Here is a 23934-nt window from a genome sequence, read left to right as displayed (position 1 = left end):
TATATATATATATATATAAAATTTTTTATTTATTTATTTATTTTAGGTGCCCCAACAAGTCCTTACGGTCTTATCACAGAGCACCGCGGAAGAGTATTTGAAAGGAAGTTCAAGCCTCCTTCCTTAATGATGTTTTAAAACTTGCCCAGAGATGGCGATGAACCATGGATGGTTTTTGAGGCAAGCGCAATAAAACCACTACACTACGGCTGCTTAATACATGTGTATATATATATATATATATATATATATATATATATATATATATATATATATATATATATATATATATATATATATATATATATATTTATAATATATTTACAGGATGCTTCCTGATGAACTTACTGATGGAGAAACAAATTATTAAAGAAAAAAAAACTAGATAAGTGTTTTTACTAATTTATTATTGCTCTGTTCTTTAAGAACATTGAGCACTCTATTTGTAGAATACACTGACATAATTTATATATATATATATATATATATATATATATATATATATATATAAATATATATATATATAAATATATATATATATATATATATATATATATATATATATATATATATATATATATATATATATATATATATATATATATATATATATATATATATACAAAATATTTATTATATACAGTATTGGAAAAAACTAAAGCAACTTTTTGTATAATATCCTACTTTTCAAAATTTAAGTAATGATTATTCAAATATTTTAATGAAATTTTTTTATTTTGTTGCCCCTACCATATTTTATAAAGTTATTAAAAAATAATATGAAGCAAAAATGTTTCCTGTGGAAAAAACTAAAGCGACTAAAAAATGATATGAGTTAAGTTTTGATATTTTTTTGATTTATTACCTAAAAATAAACGTTGCAATAACAAACAAGTTTAAACAAGTTTCTTATGATATGGTTAAAACAAAATGTTTAAAAAAAAAAAAATTCACAGTCAATTTTGCAATCTGTGAAGATAGTTATGTACTTTAGCCAATTGAAGTTGTACAAAAATAAATATGGCAAGAAATAAATACAATATTTTTACAAGAAATTGCATTGTTAATGATTATAATAAAGGATTAACACAAAAAGAATTAAGTGAAAAGTATAATATTAATAAATCTGTAATATCAAGATTATTAAAAAAATTTATTACAACTGGTAATGTAGAAGTAAATCATAAGGGAGGCCATCCACAAAAAACAACAACCCGTGAAAATAAATTAATTATTAGACAAATAAAAAAATATCCTGCAATTTCATCCACTGAAGTTTTAAGGAACTTAGAGTTAAATATAACAGACAGAACCATCAGAAATAGAGCACTAGAGGCTAAATTACCAACTCGGTGGCCAGCTTTTAAGTCAGTCATATCTTAAAAAAATCGACTAGCAACGATAAATTTTGCCAAAACTTATGGGAAATGTACTCTGTAACAATGGAAAACTGTACTTTTTTCCGACAAATCCAAATTTAATTTAATTCTATCTGATGGTATGACACATGTTAGACGACCAAATGGGACAAGATTATTACCTAAATACTGCAACTTGACAGTAAAACATGGAGGTGGGTCTGTGATGGCATGGGGATGTTTTTCATGGGGTGGAGCAGGACCTATTGTGAAAGTAAATAATAAAATGGATCGTTTCCAATATAAAGAAATTTTGAAAACAAAAATGTTACCATATGCTGAGGAGGAAATGCCCATTCTTTGGAGATTTCAACATGACCGGGATCCTAAGCATACATCAGCATTCTTGACAAAATGGATCGAAGATAATAAAATTGAATTAACAAAGTGGCCCACTCAATCCCCGGATTTAAATCCGATAGAGAATTTATGAGAAATTGCAAAAAAAAAAGATTGAGAGGGCGCAGATTTTTCAACCAAAATCAATTATTCGAGGCCATTGAAAGAGAGTGGATGCAGGTTCCAAAATAAACTATTGAGAACTTGATAAAATCAATGCCAAAACGTTGTGAAGATGTAATTAAAAACAAGGATTACTCTACAAAGTATTAATTTTTTTTTTTTTTATATAATGATTTATTTAATTTTATCTATTATAAAAAGTTGCTTTAGTTTTTTCCAGTTAATAACTGCTATCATTTAGAAAAAATGTTTTTTTATTTTTTTATTTAACATATAAAAATTTAATAATTTTCAGGTAACCTATTTTTTGTTATAATAAAAATTAAATTTATTTAGGATATTATAAAAAAATAATGAGTTTCTTAATAAAAGTATGATTTTATAACCTGAGTTGCTTTAGTTTTTTCCAATACTGTATATATTAGGCTTTACTGTATATATTAAGGAGACGATTAAAGACACCTTATAAATTTTTTTGACAACTTGGCTACAGTTTTTTGCATATATCAATAATTTGTGTATTTTAAAATAAAATGTGCAGAAAAAATCAAACTTATTTAAAAAAAAAACTAAAAACAAAACAAACCATAAACTGAAATGAGCAACAAAATTAACGAAAAATAAAGTAAATAAAGGATAAATCAGAGAAAATAAAAGCATAAAACTAATATATTTTTTAATTTAGCAGCATCTGAATTGATAGTTCAAACTTAATTTAATTTAAAAGCATTTCATTATGTGAAATGCTTTTAAATTAAATTAATTAAATTAAATTAATTAAATTTTATTATGTACGTGGTCATATAAGGCATGCAACTGCACGCATCTTCTGAGAAGGCTTGATATATATATATCTTATAATGTTTTAATAATGAACTTAATGTTGCTACCATTACTCATTTGTGCGTGTTTGATATGAAACTCATTCATTTAATTTTTTTTTTTTAATTATTTCCCAACTTTTTAAAATACAAATTAAGTTATTCTAAAAGTTCTATAGATATTATATACATAACATATAAAGATATTATGATGACATATAAAGATATAAGATTACTAAAGATATAAAGATATACTATAAAAAATGAAAGGGAGGGAATTTTTAAAAAAGCTTAAAATTTCTAAAAACATTAAAACATTGGGAGAAATTTGTTGCACATGTCATGATAAAGATACTTATTTTATTAATGTGTTTAGTTAATTAGTTAAGCCTGCGTGTTTAACACATATAAAGGTAACAACTTTTTTTTTATGGAAAATTTTTTTTTTAATTCAAACATTAGTTTTCTTCAAAATTATTTAACCGGAGGAGGGTCCTAATAAACTAAATATGGTCAGAAAAAAAGTTAAGAATTAACTTTTTTTCTGAAAATTTTTTTTTTCTTACTAAAAATTATTGTAATAAAACGACTGTATAAAGAATAAGCATAGAAATGATGTGGAATAGACTTACCATAACTTGTATTATACAAGTCATGGTAAAACTATTGTTCCTCATATTATTAAGTTTATTTCAACATGTTTTTTTAAACTTTTTATACTAATTGTAAACAATCAACGCATTTCAAGAAGATATACAAAATATTATCAAGACTGATACTAATATCTGAACTGCAAATAAAAATGGGTTTGCGCAACTGCTACCAAAGCGTTTAATATTTTTTAAAGTTGTGTAATAAATTTTTTTTCTCATCCCTTTAAAAGGTAGACAATATTTATAGTTTTTCTAAATATATATATATACAATTATTTTTCTACCACTTTCTATAAAATTTTGAAATAAAGAATAAGGATAGAATTCATCGGTGTGGAATTGACTTACCAAGACCTGTATTTTACTGGTTTGGGCAGCTAGTATATGTAAATATCAAGTATTAAAAGCAATTACATAAACATATTTAAAAGTTTATAATTTTTTAATGTATATAAATGTATATAAATAAAATAATAATAAATGTAAATAAACAATATTTATTGTGCATATATATAAATGTATATACACACACACACACACACACACACACACACACACACACACACACACACACACACACACACACACACACACACACACACACACACATATATACACAATAAATATTGTTTGTTTACATTTATTATTTATATATATATGTGTGTGTGCGTGCGTGTGTGTGTGTATGTGTGTGTATATATCCTTTCAAATTTATAAAGAGATTAAGATTTACCAAAATACTTTTATTAAAAATGATTTTATTGAAGATTAACAAAAAATATTTAATTATAGTTTCCGCCTAAATCCGAGCTGTAACTGAAGAATAATCTGGTGCGTGTAAAAATTTCAACAAAATTAACCAAATTAATGTAATAAAAATGTAAACATATATTTAAAAACATTGTAATTTACCTCTATGGATATTTCGACGAACTTTATTCTTTTTATCTAAAATTAATACTAAAATCAAAATCGTACAAAGAACTGAAGAGCAAGAACAAATTATGGATCAATAAACACTCAAGTACAAAACAGTAAAGCACTCCAAGTGTTTTTATTTTTAAGATGCCTTTAATAATTCATATTGAGAGTGCAACAATACTTAATAACCCTCAAAAAAGTAACAATCTGTTGTCAAGAACACTCTGAAGTCAATAACACTCTACTGTCAAGGAATTATTGCTGATTATTAATTTACATAAATATTGAACATTTGATGAACAATTAGAGTCAAGTTAGGTAGCTCTTGAAGCAACTTTTTAAAAATATATATGCTTAGACCCCTTAAAAATGTTCTATTTAATAAAATAAAACAAAATTTTAAATATTTTTTATAAAAAACTTATTGTGCTACCCCTAAAAATAATTTTGAGGGTTAGCTCAATAAATATTTGACAGTTAGTGTTATTTTTTTAATAAAGAATACCGTTAGGGGGGATCGGATACTTCGGTAAAATATTGCTTAAGGAACCACTCTAATAATCAGGTATTTAAAACTTATAAAATAGTTTGTCTCAATAATGATATTAACAACCTTTTTTAAGTTCTCAAATGCAACTATGGATTACCTCAATCAACTTACTCATCTTAGTTGATTAAGGAAATCCATTGTTCTTGTCTTAACAAAACTAGTGTCAATATTTCACCACGATTGAAAAGCCAACAAAATTCTTATAATTTAACCCAATAAAAACTGAACGCAATCGATATGTCATCATAAGATTTTGTTTCATTGAAAATCCTTTTCCTGTAGATTTCTAAATCATTTGTTAATATAATATAAACTGGAATGTGCAGAATGTAAATCCTAGAAACTGAACAAATGTCCAAACACTACAAAAGGGATAAAAACTTGTATATTTACAAACAAATAAACATTAAAATAGTTGCCTTCTTTATTAAAATACTTATATACTTGGGGCTAAAAAGAAACTTTGAAAACAAACTATAGCTTATGATTGGTGTTTATCAATTCTTAAACTTTTTATTAAAATATCTTGTGAAATAAATTAGTAATTTTTTAAAGAGGTTATAATATTTGCTCTATCGCAAGTTAACACCTGTGAAATTTTCTGTTTAATACAACTACAAGGGAAAAAGTTATAAAATAAATAAAAACTAAACCAATAAAAAAATTTGCAATTGTTCTTTTTCAACAACAATTATATTTAACATGGATTAAGTACCTGAATACTTGTTCAAAACATCTGTATCTTGAGAGTAACTTGGAGTTAGGAGAGATTCAGAGTTTTCATTATTTAAAACATCTTTCTTTTCATTGGTCGAATGCAGCTGCATTTTAGTAAAAAACATTCACACTAATTTTTTTTTTACATATATCATAACATAACATGTGTATGACATAAAAAATATAACATATAGCATAGATATAACATATAACATAAATAAAAAAAACATATAACATAAAAAAATAACATAACATAACATATATGTGATTGTAAAAAATGTTAGACAAATAAAAAATAGTTGCAAAAAAGTAATTGAGTCAAAAGTACAATAAAATTGCAATAAAAGTACCGCTTGAGTGTAACCATCTGATAAGGCTGCCATCTTATTATTTTCAATGCTATGATTAATATGGTGTAGTGTCTTCTTCTGTGGAATCAAATTTTGAACTGCTTTAAAGTCTGGTAATATATTTAACAAAAGTGTTGTGACAGATATATTGTGAGGTTTTTTTAAAATTTTATCTAAACATAACAAGCAACATAATAAAAACATTAAAATCAATAAAAACAAACTACATGTATAAACTACAGAAGAAAAAAAGTTTTTTTAAAAATCATAGTTCAAATATAAGAATAAAACTACAATATTTTAATATTACTAAATATAATAATATAAACATAATATTATTATTAATATAAAAAAATAAAACACATGAATTTCAAAACATTATATTACAAAGAAATCTTCCAATAAAGTTAATAAAAAGTTTGAAACAATTGCTTGCATCATTCATATTTACAAAAGTGTTTACTATGTCATTCATTTTTTAAAGAGTGATTTAGAAATTGGGAAAATTTATAAAGAAAAAGGTTATAGTAAACATTAACATTACATTATTATTTTTAATTTCATATGAAACACTGGTATTTCAACTTAATTATTACTTCATTTTTACAATGTTTTTTTAAATAAATGTTTATTTAACTATACTATATTGTTTAAAGGCTGAAAAAATGAAATTTTCTAACTTTTCGGGAAGAGGAAATGGATTGAATTTAATCTATTTCCAATTTCTGGGAAGTGGAAAGTATTTGAAAATTAATCACTTTCTTTAGATTTTTACATAACATTAAATTTATAGTATAACTATTTGACCTTACTTCCCTTCACTTTCCAATCACTTCCCATTGGAAAGTCAAAATATAAACTATCTCTTTTTTTTTAATTTTCTTTATTTAATAAAATTTCTTTTTTACAAATAGTTGATTATATCAATGTCAATAGAACTTATTCCTGGTTGTGAAATAAAATATTTTGACAAAATAGTCTTATTGTTTAAAAATAAATAAATCACATAATCAAAGTAAGTGCAAAAAATATTTTCAGATTGAAGAGTAGTCAATAGAAGTTATCTTTTAGTTAATAGAAGTTATCCCTTAAAAGTTATCCCAGGATAACTTCTATTGACTATGGTTTAACTAAGGTTTCACTATTTTATTTAATTACTCTATTAAATTATAGAAAGTGAGATTGCAGTTCATTTGGCGTCTGAAGTATATTTATTTTGAATTCAATTTAAAAAGAGAAAATGGTTAAAAAAAAATGCTTATATTTTCAAAATACCAGCCTTTGTTTATCTTATAATTTTTGGCATTAAAATAAGAACTCACATAAATTAAATAAATAGTTAAATTCTATTTAATTATATAATTAAAGAATTTTTTTAATTCATCAGCAGTAATGAATATATTTAGTTTTTTTAAATTAACAATAAACCATTTTTAGCTTAAAGTGCCCAAATAGTTCAGCTATAAGTATAATAGATACTTATCTGTGCATAATGTCTTTGTAGTAATGTAATAAAGCCAGCTCATTTAACAAACAAAAAACTTTTTTTTTCTTTGAAAATTAATAAAGTGGGACAGGTCTTAATAAGCTCCAGGTGGTCGGAAATTGATAAATTAGATAAAAATTAAATAAATTTTTTTAATGACTTTCCAATGAAAAGTGATTGAAAAGTGTAGGGAAGTGTAGGGAAGTTTACTTAAACATAAATACTTGGTCTACTTTTTATTAAAAAATCAAAATTTAACTGTGTAGTACACAACACATATATATTTGCTGGTAAAATGAAACTGTTTTTTTTTTTCATGACCTTAAGTAAACTGGGGTAAGAGTAAATGGTTTAGCTTCAAATTCAAATATTTTTTTAAAGAAAAAATGATTTATGATTTTTGTTTTTCTTTTGTTTTATAAAGAATTTTTTACATAATATAAATATGTAAAATTGAGAAAAAATATTTTGAAAATTAAAAAGAAAATCGACTTTTATAAAGAAAAAAAAAAGTTTACTTTTTCCCCTCAAGTCCCCTAAGTCAAATTTAATAGTAATATTATAGTTTTATTACTGTGTAAAAACTTCAATAAATTTCTTAAAATACTTTTCACTTTCCGGAAAATGGAAATAGATTAAATTCAATCTATTTCCACTTCGTGGAAAGTGGAAAAACAACTTTTTTTGATGTCACATTTGTATAATTAAAACAATTTATTTTTCATTATAAAAACATGGATTATTTTTAAAATTTCAACTTTCTCGGAAGAAAAGCGAAATTGAACACTCCTAAACGGAACAGAAATTATACTTTTCTGGTGCATTTTTTCACACTGAGTAAATACTATATTGAAACTGCTGCATAAGCTCTAGTTTTTATGCAATGTATCAATACAATTTATTATATTTAGGCATGTATTATACAGAGATTTGCACTAAATGTTTAGTCATTTCATGTAAGACACTCTAGGGCGTTTAAGTGCTACAACTTTTAAATCACCAAAAATCTGCCACTAATGTTCTTCATACTTGATCTTGACTAGCTTCATATTGTCATTTTTCCTTCAATCCAGCTGCATGAGCAATGGGAACTGATGGTAGTGTGTTTCCATTGTGTAGGAGTACAGGCTTGAGACTTGTCTTTGATGAGTCTATAAACAGTTTCTATTCTTCATTAGCATACTAAATCTTTAGTTCATTCATCAAGGCAGCTCATTATGACAATAGTTAACTTGTTCTGCCATTGAAAAAAACTGACTGTGTCTGCTGCAAAATACACTTATTCTAACATCATCTTGAACTAGATTCCACTGTTGCAATCTGAATTCAAATAGCCCAGCCTTGCTCATAGATATCCTAAACCCCAAACCAGATTATTAAATTCATTTTGAGAGATTCAATGAGAATCATCATCAACTGCAGTAGGTAGAAATGTTACATCTTCCAAAGTTGATGACTCTGAAGCTTCTATGTTGTCATTGGCATAATCATCATCATCAGTATCTTGGTTGGTGGGTCTGACACACTAAGACTTTCACCATGGGACGCTGGTCTTGAGGCACTTAAAATATTTGGATATTTTATTGATTGTGTGCTCTTCTTTGTGATGCCATGATCTATGGAGGGTAACATGCAAAAGTAACAGGTGGTAACATGACCAGTTGATTCTCTCCAAATCATGGGTACTGCAAATGGAATGGCTTGTCTTTTGCCAAGTAATCAGTTAGAAAACCCTGCATTAAAAGAAGTACATGAAATGCGAGGAACCCAGGGTTGTTCTTGATTTCCTAACTTACAAATAAAGTACAAATGGTAAGCTTTCTTGATTACTGGTGTGAGTTTTACATTTCTGTAAAACCAATGTCACTTTGCCACATATATAAAAAAACAAATCCGGATTATTGACATTTTCTTGACATGTTTGATTAAAATTAATGAAATAATGTCAATACATTTTATAATAAAATCTGAAACAAACTCATAAAACAGTTAAATTGGATGAAAAATATATGAAACAAAGAACACGATTAAAGAAGTAGTCAACATATTCAATACAAACCATAAAATCAATCGACAAAACCTCAAGCAATAACTTAAAAACTAGAGCTAAACAAAATTTTTGAATAGATTTGTGTTCAGCACCCTTGAATTACTATATTTCAGCTATTTTTATTTCCTTTACTCTGTTGACCAGTTTAATTTGCTCTAAGACAAGATATTGTTATAAAAACTACATCACTGTTTTATTAGGGAACCTCACATTTGGAGGACTGGATCTAATCCAATCCAGGTTTAAAAAAAAACAGTCATACAGCTATAAAAAAACAAAACATTACAACTATATATGTGAAAAATACCTTCTTTCATAAATGTTCTTTGCCGAATTTTTTTAATTTTCCCTAACAATATGCGTAAAGCTGTTGAAATTGAGTTTTTAGAAATCCCTAGGTGCTTGTGAAGATGTTTTTCTATCAGCTCATCTGCAAACTTTTTTCCCATCAATATTTGTGAAAGTTGAAGCAGATTTGTCACAAGCTCTGAATTTGTATTCACGGTAATTTTTTCATTATTAAATTGGGTCTTCATAAAATCATGAAGTTCATGTTGATCTGTCGCATCTTTGTATCCATCAGCTACATCGTGCTGTTTTCTATCTAAAAAATCACTTTCAATATGAGCTGTTGGTGAATATATGTCATACATAATGAATCATTTAAAAAAATTCCAATCAACTACAATCAAATAAAATCAAACAAAAATAAAATCAAAAAATTGATTTACTAATATATGAAAATATTGTTTTGGAGATCAAAAATTATCATTTCAAGCTATGTAACATACAAAAAATTTAACTTAATAAATCATTACTTTTCTCCTTGTCTTCTAACTGATCAAGTAACTTACTATCATGGTTGATGCTTCCCAAATCAGATGGTTCATTTGTATCAGTAAAGTTTAACCCACTTCCTACTAAGTTATAAAAAAAATGATAGCAATAACATATATGCAATTTCAATATTGTAAAACAATATGCTCTCCACTCTTGAGTGAATCCTACTACCATCATATTTTTAAAATTAAATATTAATATTGGTCCTTGTTGTTAGTGAGAGCATATAAGATTTTTACCAAACCTAGAAATGACTATAACAACTTACTAAATTGAGCTCTTGATAAAAATTCTTTATTTATGGGTCGAGACATTTTACCATTAGGAAGTTGCATACCAACACTGCAACCACTATTTCCTGTCAACTGGACACACACTGCTTGAATATAGTATGCTTTTCCACTGCTTAACCGTATTAAAGGTGAAGTCTGTTCTTCTGGGTACCTGTAATTTTATTTACATTTAATTAAATCATTTTTTCTAAATTTGAGTGAAAGTTTTTTTTTAACAAAACCTACTTATCCCATTGGTTATTCTTTGAAAATTTTCTTTGAGAAATGATTTTTCTGATGTGGTCTTTACTGTCGTCAGGACTCATGTAAACATCACACTCATCATCACAGGAACTAAAAGTTTTTTATAGCAAAAAAAGAAAAAACAATTTATCAAAAACTGTAATGAAATTATAATAACAAATATATAAAAAAACTTTTTAAAAACAACATTTTAAAAAGACCAAAAAGTAAAAAATAAACTATTTCACGGGACCCAAGGACAACAAAATGTTGGGCACGAATAGGAACAAGTTGTACTTATTGCTTAACATGTTCAGTCATTGACTTTACATAGCAAAATTAAAATGATTCTAACTATGCATTGATAGGTGATTTAATGGATTTTTTTCAGAAGATTCTACCTTTTTTTTTAAATGTTATTTACCTGCCCAAGGTTGAGAGAGTCATGACATTTGAGAAGGCTACTTTATTATGGTTACAACCCTCTCTTAACTCTTTAACTCTGAAACACGAACCTTGATGAACAAGGCTGCTGTGTGAAGAAACAACTTGAGCACGTTAATACCAGGGACGTGATGGGGATTGAAATATGAGCATAAAATTTATTTGTTCAAGTTTAAAACACCTAGTATTAATGTATGCACCATTACAGTAAATACACAAGTTGCATATTTTTAATACAGGAAAGTTATCTGTATTATTGTGTTTTTATCTTTTAAAATTAAAAAGTCCTTACTTTTCATGCATCAAAAATTCATAAGTTATCTAAACATTTCAATACGTTAAAATGAACATTTTTTTTTAGTTCAATAATTTTGTTTATCATGTTGAATAAATAGGTACTTATTTCTTTACTTTAAAACTTCAAAATCTTTGAGGTTTACTTTTTAATTTTTCCGCCAAAAAAATATTTTAAAACTCATATGTAATGTTGTTCAAAAAGAATATTTTGAAATATATTAATATAAATTTTAAAAGTCATTTTTCAATTTCATATTTTTATTCCGGTCCAATTTTTATTACTGTAATTAAATTTTTTTTTTTCGAATTACAATAATATTTTTTTCAAAAGATTGAATTTTATATTTTTATTCCAGTCATTCATTTTTTTTCTTTTTTAGTCATTTTTATTCTTATTGTATTAATTTTAATATACATTGATGTAAAGATAAATAACATTCCTTAAATTAAACACCACTAAAACAAGTGGCACAACATTTATAGCTTTACTGGAATCTGAAGGAGTAAATTGCTGGAATATTATTCGGAACAACTGAAACTAACACAAGTCATATAAATGAACCTTGTGTTTTACTAGAGAAATTAAGCTTCACTTTAGTTACTACATTTGATTCCTCATTAACTAAACAGAAACATCAGAAACATTAACATAAGCAATAAGTTCTTAGTCATTAAATCTTGAGTCACCAAATATTTTTAGAGCTCCTGGGCACCAGAGACCAAGAAAAAATAGAGATTTAAAACTGCAGTTCTTTTGGGACTTCTCATCCCTGCTTTAAACTGTTTCTTAACTCAATGAAAGCTACACTAATTAATAAATATAAATAGAGGTCAGTCTTTTAGGTCTACTACAGTTGTGACAAACACCAAACTTAAAACAAAACGCTAGATCAAACTTGAACTCACAAGTATTACTGGACTTTTAACAAAGTGTAAACTAAAACCATTTGCTGCAACTGTAAATCTGTTTAGTTTGTTCGTGTAGTAGTTATCTACTTAAATAATTAAACATATATATATACATTTTATTTACCTTTGCATTTCAATAGCAAAAGTTGCTAAGTATGTTTTCTTAAGACTCGAAGTTAGCTTAAACTATGAAACTTTGTCTTTGAGGCAGCTCTAAAATATACACACTGCCCCCAAAATATTTTTTGGGCCTATTTTATGAACAAAAGGAAGACAAAAGAAGCACAAAAGAGAACAAAGGTTCTGACATGGTTTACTCTTTTGAACCACCCAAATGCATACTGCTTTTCTTTAGAACTCTGTACTTTTTGGAAAAGCTCGTGCCTTTTTTAAAACAATATTTTTGTGAGCAATTAAATTAAAAGTGAAGTACAAAGATAATTTTTTTAAAATAATATTTAAATGTTTTTAAATGTTTAACAACATCACATTAAAAGTTAGCAACAAAAATATTTTTATGTAAAGAGAAGAGAAGTTTGGTTATTAAAAAAAATTTATAAAAAATATTTAAATAAAGAATTCACAATCACAATTAACAATCCATTAAATTTTATGAAAATATTAAACTAACCTAAAGAAGGTGTATTCACCATCTATTGGAACTTTAAGCCAGCCCCAAATCATTTGTCCAACATTGTTGCCTGTTTTTTTTCCAGTATCCATTAGTGGCAAACTGAATACTTTATCAGGCTGATCAGGATATTGATCAGAGTTGTATAAAGCATCAATAGATGTACCTTTGAACAGTTTATCACGATAAACCTTTTCAAAAATCCACAAATTAATACCTGGATAATCTGAAGTTAAAAAATTTTGTTAAATGACAATTTCAATAGAGTTGATAATAGTTTAAAGTTAATAGAAAGAATGAACAAACTCGTCTAACACTAATGTTAGTAATAGAACATAGTTTAAAGTTAATAGAAAGACTGAACACACTCATCTGACACTATTATCAATAATAGAACATATTTTAAAGTTAATAGAAAAACTGAACGCACTCATTTAGCACTAATAATACTGCAACACTTAAAACCACAATTTTGTAACAGACACTGCATTATGATATTGTACTTTCTAAATCAAATACAAAATTGTTTTGTGTAACTGTATTGAAAATGGTGTTTTTATTTTAGTTTAGTGCAAAGAAATATTTAACAATTTGTTACTGATTTACAAGGAGTGCACACAAGAACTTTAGTTTCATTTTCAGCGTCTGTTTTCCACTGCATTGTTAGTTATACATGCATGCTATTTATAGCAAATCAATCTTAGCATTATATCTGCTTCATTCATTGAGCATTAAATTTTAAAATAAAATATATTTATAAAACTATATTTTTAAACTAATACAACATTTTGTTAATGAAAACAAGTTAATGCATGTTTTCTTTTTTATTGTTATTAGATCTATAAGAAAATTATCAAGAAAACAAATTAAGCAATAAATACAATTTATTGTTTAAGTTGTTTTCTTTATAATTTAAATTAAAAACAATGTTTTTTGTCAGAATAATCATTAAATAGCTAGTGAAGACTGTATTATACAAACAATAACAAACTGACTCAGTTGAAGAAAATAAAAGTAATGAGAAATACAAATAAGTAATGAAAAATAAAATTTAATTTTTTTTAATTGTTGCTTACTATTGAACCACTTTTCATGTGTTTTTTAGTTTTGTTTTTTAAAGACATTCTGAACTAAATTTTATTTTTCACATTAAATTAATAATTTACAAAATGTCCGTGAATTTTTAAAAATATTTTAAGCTAACTGAAAACTAATGACAAATGCAGTAGTAATGTTAGTGTAATTTAAAAGGACAATATTAAGCTAAGTGGAGAGTGGGGCACCATGACGCACTTTTGGTTTTTACTTTGTAAATTTGCAATTTCTTTAATACACTTTTTTTTTGGCGATTGGTTTAATTTGTAAAATAAATTTACAAATATAACAGGTTAAACTTGTGAGACTATTAAAAGTAAAATTAGAAACTTGTTTCACGGTACCCCACCCATAGGGTACCTTGATACACACTATTAGCATCATTAAAAAAGTAAATAAAAATATGAAACAGAGAAAAAGCATATTATCTAATTAAAAAATAAACAAATTAATAACTATAACCCAAATAATGAATCCAACGATCCAAATCACATTTCAGAAGACCAGATAAGATATTGTTTTAAGTGTCAATAAATAATGGCTTTGTATAGAAATTGAATCTCGTTGTATAAGATTTACATAAATCTTTAAAAAATTAAATGTAAAAACTAAAAGAAATGATTTTTAGAATTGTTTATAACACAATGAAGTACTATTCTACAGTTTTACACCCCCCCTCCCCCCCATAAATGCTGTATCAAGTTACTCTATACTCGCTAATAGAAAAGAATTGCTTTACTTTTAGTATCAACTTGTTTTTTTAATGACTTTGTTTAATGAAGTAAAGAGCTTATAGATTGTAGTTTATAAAATCTTACTTACCGATAGACATATTGACTAACATACCTTAAAACTTATAAACTTCAAAAACTAATAAATTACTTTGTCATCAAAAAACACAAATTTCGACCCTTCGCAGGCTTAATGATATCAAATGATATAATATTTTTTTTCAAAATGTAGCTCTAGTAGTAACTGTTTCACTATATGAAAGTGGTTGTCATAACTCTTAAGATGGTTTCACAATTACAATGTTTCATGGTGCCCCTTTTATCATGGTGCCCCATTCTTCCCTATATTTTATCTGTTCTTGATAGCATAAAGTTAGTCAATTACTTGAAAGTAATGCAAGAAATAATAAATTTTTTTTTTATGTACTGCAACCCCCCTAAAACACTTTAAAATCAAGTTTTTCTCTTGCAAAGAAGCATCATTATAGTTGTCATAACACCATCTGGACCACAGCAATTGTTCCTTCAACATCTCCAAAATACAATTCCTAAAAAGTTACATAATGCAGCAGTGCCTCAAAGGCAGTGAACATAAGTTGCTGAACTGGTGTAAACAGCAGTGGTTTAACACATTTAAATCAAAAATGCTTTAAGGCTTTACTAATTCTTAAACTTTAGTTTTAAAATCATAATTTTTTTAATGAAAAAAATCATAATTTTTGAAATCTAAAAAAATTTTTAATAACACCCTGACCAACTTTTAACAACTTCTTTATGAAAATTCAAATGTTGTCTGAAAAACATTAAAAGAAAATCAGATGTCAAAATCTTAAATTTGCACATTGCATTTTTATATTGCCCATGAACTCATACATAAATTTTTAATCATTTTTTGAGCGATTCTAATTTTTCAATAACACAACTCATGCAACACTCTAAACACTCAAGAAAGTCTTGTAACTCATTATAGTAATTATTATAAATTATGATAATATTATTGTAATTATAATAATTTTCATTTATCAGCTGTCACAACATGTCATATTTATGTAGCTGTCACAACGTTACTAATGAATCACGAATTTTAAGCAACATTTAGAATATAAACTATACAACCATCACAACACATCATGCATCATTAAAAACCTATTGCAATCTTCTAACGTGTGCCACAAAATGCAATTAACAATATTAACGTTATTATAATTTACAATAATAACACAATAAATGATTTTTTTCACCTCTTTGAGATCTCCTTACACCTTCCATAGCTTGAGCACTAGATTCAAATTTATTTTGACCATGATTTTCAAAGTAATTTCTATTCATGATATTCTTTTCGTGGTATTTTTGTTGATTAGAAAAATCACTTTCTTTAGTTTTTGATTTCAAATCTTCTTTTTTCTGCAAACCTTTTTTTCCTCCTAAATTTTTACTCTTTTTAAAAACGTCTAGTTTTGTATGTTTTTTAGAATTTGAATTTTTAGAAGCAGGGTAATGGACAAGACTTTTTCTTTCTACAGGTTTTTTACGTAAATCATAAATAATAATTTTTGCATACTCATTGCCTTTAGAAAAATCCAAGACAACTTTGCCTCGATTACTGTACTTGTTTTTCATTTCAATTGCTTGATTATCATTTATGACTAAACTACTATCTTGACCACTGTAGAAAGCAATCCCATTATTTTTCCCTGGGACCAAGTTTTCAACATGATTTGGGTTTTGCACTTTGGACTCCTCATCAATATTAATAATTCCAACATGGTGGTCTGTATCATCATATTGAAATGAGTCTTCATAATTGGGGTTGCCACCATAAATTTCTTTGATCTTCTTAAAATCAGCATTTCCAGGTGCAAAAAACAAATCGTCGGACAAATTTTTTGGTTGATCAACTTTTGATTGCTCGAATTCTGGAGATTTTGGAACAGGAATAAATTCAGGTTTATCATCCACAGCAGCTATATTAACAATCTTGTTTTTTTTATCAGAGTTTATAAAATCATTTGCACCATTGTTGTTATTGATAGGATTTAAATCTTTTAAGATTTTATTTTCTTCTTCTATTATTTTGCTTCTGCTCTCCTTGCTTTCTAAAAACAATTTTATTTTTTAATTTGGCAAATATGTATTATTATACTAAATTATGTGAACAAAAAACAAAAATAAAACAGTTTTAAAACCAGAAAAAAAAAGTGAAAGAGAAAAAAAAAACCGTTATTAAAATGAATATAGTTCTTGCGCAAAGAATTTATTTCACTGTCTTGATCATGCCTAAATTCATTTGAAACACTTCTTGGAATTTGCACTCTGGTATTAGGATTGACCATTTCAAGAGGGATCAGATTTTCTAAAACGCCTAAAAAGACACAAGTATAAGAATAATTAACAAAATACATTTCAAAGAAAAAAAAATTTTAATTTATAAATTTAAAAAAATATTTTCTTAAAGTATTAGAAGCCATACCACTTAATGTACTTTGATAAGATTTATTCTTTGGGACAATATAAGTTTTATCCCGTTTTGCTAAAGGAAAAGTATTTTCATCAATATTAAAGAGGCATGGAATTAACTGAAAAAAGCTCAAACAAAGTTTAAATAAATCATATAAAACAAAAGTTTAAATAAATCACATAAAACAATTTGAGCTTTTTTTTTTCCAAAACTTTTTATCATTTTAACTTAAAAATTAATAAACTTTATTAGTTTCGTCTGTAATTAATATTCTAATATTTTTTTTCATAATTTGGTTAAAATAATTGTAAGTGGGCAAAACAGGTAAAAATGGTAACATAAAAACTAAAAGATATAAGAACCAAATGTAAAAACTTATTTGTTGATAAAATTTTAAAAAGTTAGATTTTTAAGAACATAATATTGTAAGGTAAAAACATGAAACTTGATATGTTGATAATGATAATATTTGTTTTGAGACTCGGACTCACTTTCAAAACATTTTTTAACATGTTTCAAAATCCAAATATTTATACATCAACCAAAAATTACATAAAGACTAATGCAAATTATGAACTGATAAAACAAAGTTACAAAGTTTTAATTAATATAAATCCTAAAATGGATACAAGGCATTATATGTTAAAATAAATTACCAATTCTTACAATAGCTAAAAACAACATGTAAATGTTTTTTTTTAGAATGAAGAATTTTTTCAATTACAAAAAAAAGAAAAGAAAAAAACAAAAAAAAAAACAAAAAAACAAACAAACAGAATTTACTGCCTGAAATCCAAAATTAAATAATTACTTTATTAAAAGCACTGAACCTGCCTCTGCTAGTATCCAATCGAAAGTTTGGTTTGATACAATACAAAACAGCAATTATTAATTAATTTTTACAGAACGAAAAAAATCCATTTTATTTTGTACTGTATTTTTACAAAACTAAAAAAATTCATATCGTAAAGTATTCTTTAAAACAAATAGGGGTGTACCCTCATGTTCATCCGGTGGCACAGGACGACTCGTTTTCTCCAAGGGCAGTAGCCCGACAGGACAACCAGACTATGCTAAAGACATTTACACTTACAGACATTTGTACGTAATGCTATGCAAATGGCAGAACTAAGAAGATCTTAGACCATTAAAAACTATAGATACGGCTTTAGCTATAAAGCGCTTATCAAAAAGTTAAGTAAAAAAAAATTTTGCGCAGTGATGTCAATTTGTGGCAAAAATAAATTTTATACATAAAGTTTGCTTTTGCATTTATCACCGCTGACGAATTAAATTGTATATACTTGAATTCTATTTTGTATATATTTTATTTAATATTTTGGCTGATACATTTTGTAAGCAAAAAAAGAGAAACAAATGTTGAATCTCATCAGGGCTCAAGCATGATTTGTTTTGTAGATTTTTTGAATTTTTATAAAAAAATTTTAAATTTAGAGGCTGGTTCACCACAAGATCTATTCTTATGATTCATATTTTTCAGAAACTAAAAATGTAAAAACTACTAAAAAAAATTAAAACTGAAGTTAAAGAAAAGAAAATTTGAATCAATTTTTAAATGAAGTTAAAATAGTCAAAGTAAAAGTAAAAAAAGTTCTAAAAGTAAATAAAATAAAAAGCATTATATAAAAAAGTATAAAAAATACAACTTTATATTTTATGGTGAAAAAAAATTCATTTTGAGTTGAAATTAAATTTTATTCAAGTTCTAAAAAAAAACTAAAGAACACAAAAAGGCAATATTCTTTTAAAAAAGTATTTTTGAATTTGATTACACAGGCTTTAAGCCCACTCAAACTCTTCTCCAAATATTTCTCCAACTTATAAACTCTTTAAATAATTGTGAATGATTTCACAATTAATTAAAAAATTTAAAACTTAGATAAAAAAAAATCAGTTATATTTCATAAATTTAGAACACAGTAAGATGCTTTTATTAAACAGTTAACGATATAGTTATATACCTGACTCATTTGATTTTATAGGAGCTGGAAAGTGCTCACTTGTGTTCTTGATCAAATGTTCTGGTGATATTACAGCCTTGATTGTTACAAATGACAATGGAAAGTTAACTAAAATTAAATTTCAAAAAATACACACAATTCAAATATTAAACTTTATAAAGTTGGTAACAAATTGATTTTTTTTTTTTAAATCAGAGATGAACAAATTATGTCAACTTTTTTTTCAGCTTGCCTAAATATATAATTATGCTTAATTATGTTGTTTAAAATCGAAGGCTAATAAACCAGACCAGAAAAAGTTAAAAAACTTGAATTAAAAGTTTTTTTATAAATGATAGATTGCTTGCCCAAACCAAACCCTCAGACAATGTAGCAGCACTTCTTTGTAGCAACAGGCTATAAGATAGCTAATGTAGCAGCACTCCCTTGTAGCAGCAGGCTATAAGATAATAGTTGTAGCAACACTATGCGCATATTTTACCTATTTGTCAGTCAATGTAGCAACACTCCTTGCATGCTTTGAAAATATTATAAAACAATAAAAAAACAAAAAAAATCTCAAAAAAAAATTCAAAAAAATTTCCAGTCATTATTATTGCGGTTTTTAAAAATAAAATAAAACATACTGTACCTTCGCATTATTTTAATTGTTTTAACTTTTGAACGACATTAAAATGTTACTTAATTGTTAAAATAAAGTGTTGTAAGAGACTTTTTTTACCATTAAAGTCTCTTTTAACTACTATACAAGTGTGTATATATATAAATATATATATATATATATATACACACACATATATACATTTATTTTACCTAGGCTAAAATTAAAAATTTTAGCTATATATATATATATATATATATATATATATATATATATATATATATATATATATATATATATATATATATATACAGTAGCGTGCAAAAGTAACTGGACCACAGCATAAACTAACATAACTTTTAATGAAAAGTCTCATTTTTTTCAAATTTTCACTGGAATATCAAAAAGTTGATTTCAAAAGTAAAAACAAATGAATTTTTACTAAATCTAAGCAATCGAATCTAAAAGTTCAGTTTATTGAAATATGCATGTGCTAAAGTTTGCAGGCAGAAGTAAAATAAGTTCAAATATATTTTATAGCTTCTATTTAATTTAAAAAAATGGTAAATAAAACATTTTAAAATTTTTTTTAATTTAAAAAAATATTGTTTCAAATAAATATTGAAAATGACAAAGCTACAAAGTTTAGCTGTCAAAAAAGAGGTATTGGGTTCAATTGAACAAGGCATAACAACAAGTGGCATTGAGGCTCAGTTTGCAATAAAAAAATCAACAGTTGTGGATATAAAAAAAGAAATAAAAATAGAGTCTCTTCCAAGTCAAAATAGCCTTGAATTATATCTGAATGATAAAATAAAATTTTAATTTAAGTTGCAAAAATGGATCCGCACAAAAATGCTGTTTTGTTAAATCCTGAAATGAAAGAATTTCATTATGTTAAATATAGTGTTGATACAATTAAGTGTCACTTGATGTATGCAAATCTGATTGCAAGATGCCTTATAAAAAAATCTTCTATTACTATAAAGAATCAAAAAACACACATGAAGTTTGGTGAATGGTTACAAGTATTTTTTAGTAATAAGTCAAATGTTGTTCGGATCTGATGGTATCATATATTTGTCATCCAAAAGGCCATAGAAATAACTTAAAGTACCAGCTACCAACAGTAAAGCACAGAGGTGGAAACAATGCCTCAGGGTTACTTCAATAAAGATGAAAATGTTGGTCTTATCCACTTAATTAATAGCATAATGGACAAAAATATACTCAATGATATTATTAAGGATGTATTGCTATCACAAGCTAAAAAGAAAATACCTCAAGGATGGATATTTCAATGGATCAATAATCCAAAGCTTTGTGCTTTGGATTATTGTTCTGTTGTTTATTGTTCCAAGTCCAAAAAAACTCAATTATTGGAATGGTCTTTGCAATGTCCTGACCTTAATTCTATTGAACATCTATGGAAACACCTAGATTCAAATATATCAGGTCAAAAACCAACATGTAAACAAGATTTATTTCAAAAAAAGTTAACTTTATATGTTTTTTTCTGCCCAAATACTTTTGCTAAGTTCTGTCGCAATGTAACTTCAATCATTTATGAACAAATTAGTTAATAATAACTAACTGTTCTCATTTGAAATAAATTATATTTTATTTTTACAAAATAAATTAACGATATATTTGTCTGTATAATTCAGTAAAAAAAATTTCGAAATAATTATTTTTGCAATGTGCAAAGTTTAAGTGACCGAACTTAGAATATATTACAGTGCATATATATATATATATATATATATATATATATATATACGTTTATATATATATATACATGTTTATATATGTTTATATATATATATATATATATATATATGCTTATATATGCATGCATGTGTAAATATATATGTATGTGTGTGTTTATATATAAATATGCTATTTTCAGCTGTTTTCATATATGCTGTGAATGTTTGCTCACCAATTCTAATGGGACTTAACAAGTAATTTGGTATAGGTCTCAGAAGATTTCCATCAGGTAAACGAACACCAACTGATAAATGATCATCTCCACTTGTATCTGACATAAGTGCCTCAATATAATAACCTTGTTCTTTTTGCAAATCAATTGTTTTAGAAGTTTGCTGAGCTGGGTATCTACAATAATTAACCTTTTATCAATTATTATATATAGAATAACAAAAACAATCTTATAGATTTATTTTTTTAATAAAATAAAAAAACAAAAACTTTTAAGATTTTACTTGTCCCATTCATTGTGTTTGCTCCAATCATCCTGTGCAATAATAATCTTTTTATTTTTAGGATCATCATTATTGCTTATATAGAATTCACACTCATCATCACAAGAGGTATAAAATATATATTTTCCAGATTGTGGGGGAAGGAACCATCCATGAACTCTTTGGCCATATTTATCTCCAAAATTTATGGGGACATCAAATTCTTCTATATTTCCATGAACATCTGGTTTTCCAGGAAATTTATGGCTTGCAGTTAATGCTTCAATATTAATTTTGGATAATGATTCAAGATAAAAAACATCTCTTTGCAATCCATGAGATGCTAAATTAAATAATTAAAAAAAATTTATGATCTAATCATCTAATATTATTTTTGCAACAGCTATTTTATGCAGAAATAAAAATATTTTATGCAATAAATAAAATCATAAACACACTAAAAACAAATTTTATAACTAAACCAATTTTATATAAAAATCAGTATATAAATTTAAACCTTTGTCTACATCACGCCTGATTCGCTTTTGAGAAAGATCTAAATTAAAATTAAATGAAAATAAAACAAGTTTCTTCACATACTTCATAAGTTTCCTGTATAAAATAAAACAAGTTTCTTCACACCCTTCATAGGTTTCCTGTATAAAATAAAACAAGTTTCTTCACATCCTTTATAAGTTTCCTGTATAAAATAAAACAAGTTTCTTCACATCCTTTATAGGCTTCCTGTATAAAAAAGAAGTGAACATTGTGCAATACCTTTTTCTTTTTTACTTTTAATTTAAAAATTTTTTTAATTTTTTAATCTTTGTAAAAATCAGGTTCATTCAAGAGCCAGATTAACTTTTGCTCACTTTTAGAGAAATTTTTAATAACATGTGGGACCAAGTAATCAAGGGTCATGACCTTTTTCAATAAGTAAATTAAACTAATGGTATTTAAATAAACTTCAAAGCAGTTCACCTATTTTTATACAGGATACTGGAGATACATAAAAGATACCAAAAAATCATAACCCTAATATACATATATATTTAACATATTTTAACAAAAAAAAATTTATTTAAATGAATAAAAAAACAAACTTTCAGTTTTTCCATTGCTCTGAATGTTGACACTTTCAGGTTTTCCATCTAAACTATTTTGATTGATTGAGGTACTGTTAGCAACAAGACCAACAAATCCATTTGCTAAATTTGCTTTTCCACTACCTCCACCTACTTCTAATATTTCACCAACATTTGATGTAGCTCCATCAACATTCGATGTAGCTCCACCATTGTTAGAACCAATTGTATCTGTAAATTAATATTCTAAATCTTTTGAAAATATGAACTTACAAACAAAAAATTTCCTAGAATTTCTAAATAATTACTATAGTTAGTATTAAATAATTACTATATAATAGCTATAGAATTTCTAAATAATTACCTAAAGTACTTATTAGCTCAATCGCTACATTAACAGCATCAGAAGCAGCTTTGTTGATGGATTTTTGTATTGTAATTAGCTGTGGATCTGCATGAATAGCTTGGGTGTTGTCAAAAGTCATAGGAGATAACGCTTGTTTGACTAAAGTTAATATACAGTTTGTAATATATTGTTTCAGAATTTAAAAAAACAAATAAATAGCTAAACAAACTTTTTTTTAAATTCAAAAAAATATATATATATATTTCTAAACTTTTTATAAAGTTTAATTTAAGAAATAAACCAGAAATTTTAAATTACTTAATTACTTTTATAATTTTTTTAAATTTAATTTTACAAACCAATCAAAT

General features: G+C 25.8%; 1 protein-coding gene across 11 annotated transcripts in view; it reads right to left on the bottom strand.

The window, feature by feature from the left end:
- LOC100201507 (uncharacterized) overlaps positions 1-23934 on the bottom strand; it is a 95698-nt gene that overhangs the window by 35000 nt on the left and 36764 nt on the right. For 6 of the 11 annotated variants that reach the window (XM_065792427.1, XM_065792432.1, XM_065792426.1 and 3 more), the window contains 17 exons: positions 23585-23725; positions 23239-23451; positions 22653-22691; positions 22157-22478; positions 21874-22049; positions 19331-19438; positions 17361-17420; positions 17109-17252; positions 16132-16986; positions 13065-13290; positions 10787-10894; positions 10537-10712; positions 10247-10348; positions 9736-10032; positions 5893-6065; positions 5541-5646; positions 4267-4302 (listed from right to left, as the gene is read on the bottom strand). In XM_065792427.1, coding sequence (XP_065648499.1) covers positions 4267-4302; positions 5541-5646; positions 5893-6065; positions 9736-10032; positions 10247-10348; positions 10537-10712; positions 10787-10894; positions 13065-13290; positions 16132-16986; positions 17109-17252; positions 17361-17420; positions 19331-19438; positions 21874-22049; positions 22157-22478; positions 22653-22691; positions 23239-23451; positions 23585-23725 — 3282 coding nt within the window. The remainder of the gene's footprint in view (positions 1-4266; positions 4303-5540; positions 5647-5892; positions 6066-9735; positions 10033-10246; positions 10349-10536; positions 10713-10786; positions 10895-13064; positions 13291-16131; positions 16987-17108; positions 17253-17360; positions 17421-19330; positions 19439-21873; positions 22050-22156; positions 22479-22652; positions 22692-23238; positions 23452-23584; positions 23726-23934) is intronic. The other 5 variants (XM_065792435.1, XM_065792430.1, XM_065792429.1 and 2 more) reach the window with 1 other exon arrangement.

This window comes from Hydra vulgaris, chromosome 03 (assembly GCF_038396675.1).
Source record: "Hydra vulgaris chromosome 03, alternate assembly HydraT2T_AEP".
Lineage (NCBI taxonomy): Eukaryota > Metazoa > Cnidaria > Hydrozoa > Anthoathecata > Hydridae > Hydra > Hydra vulgaris.
Note: the sequence above shows the minus strand (reverse complement) of the source record. Positions and strands in the feature narration are given on the sequence as shown.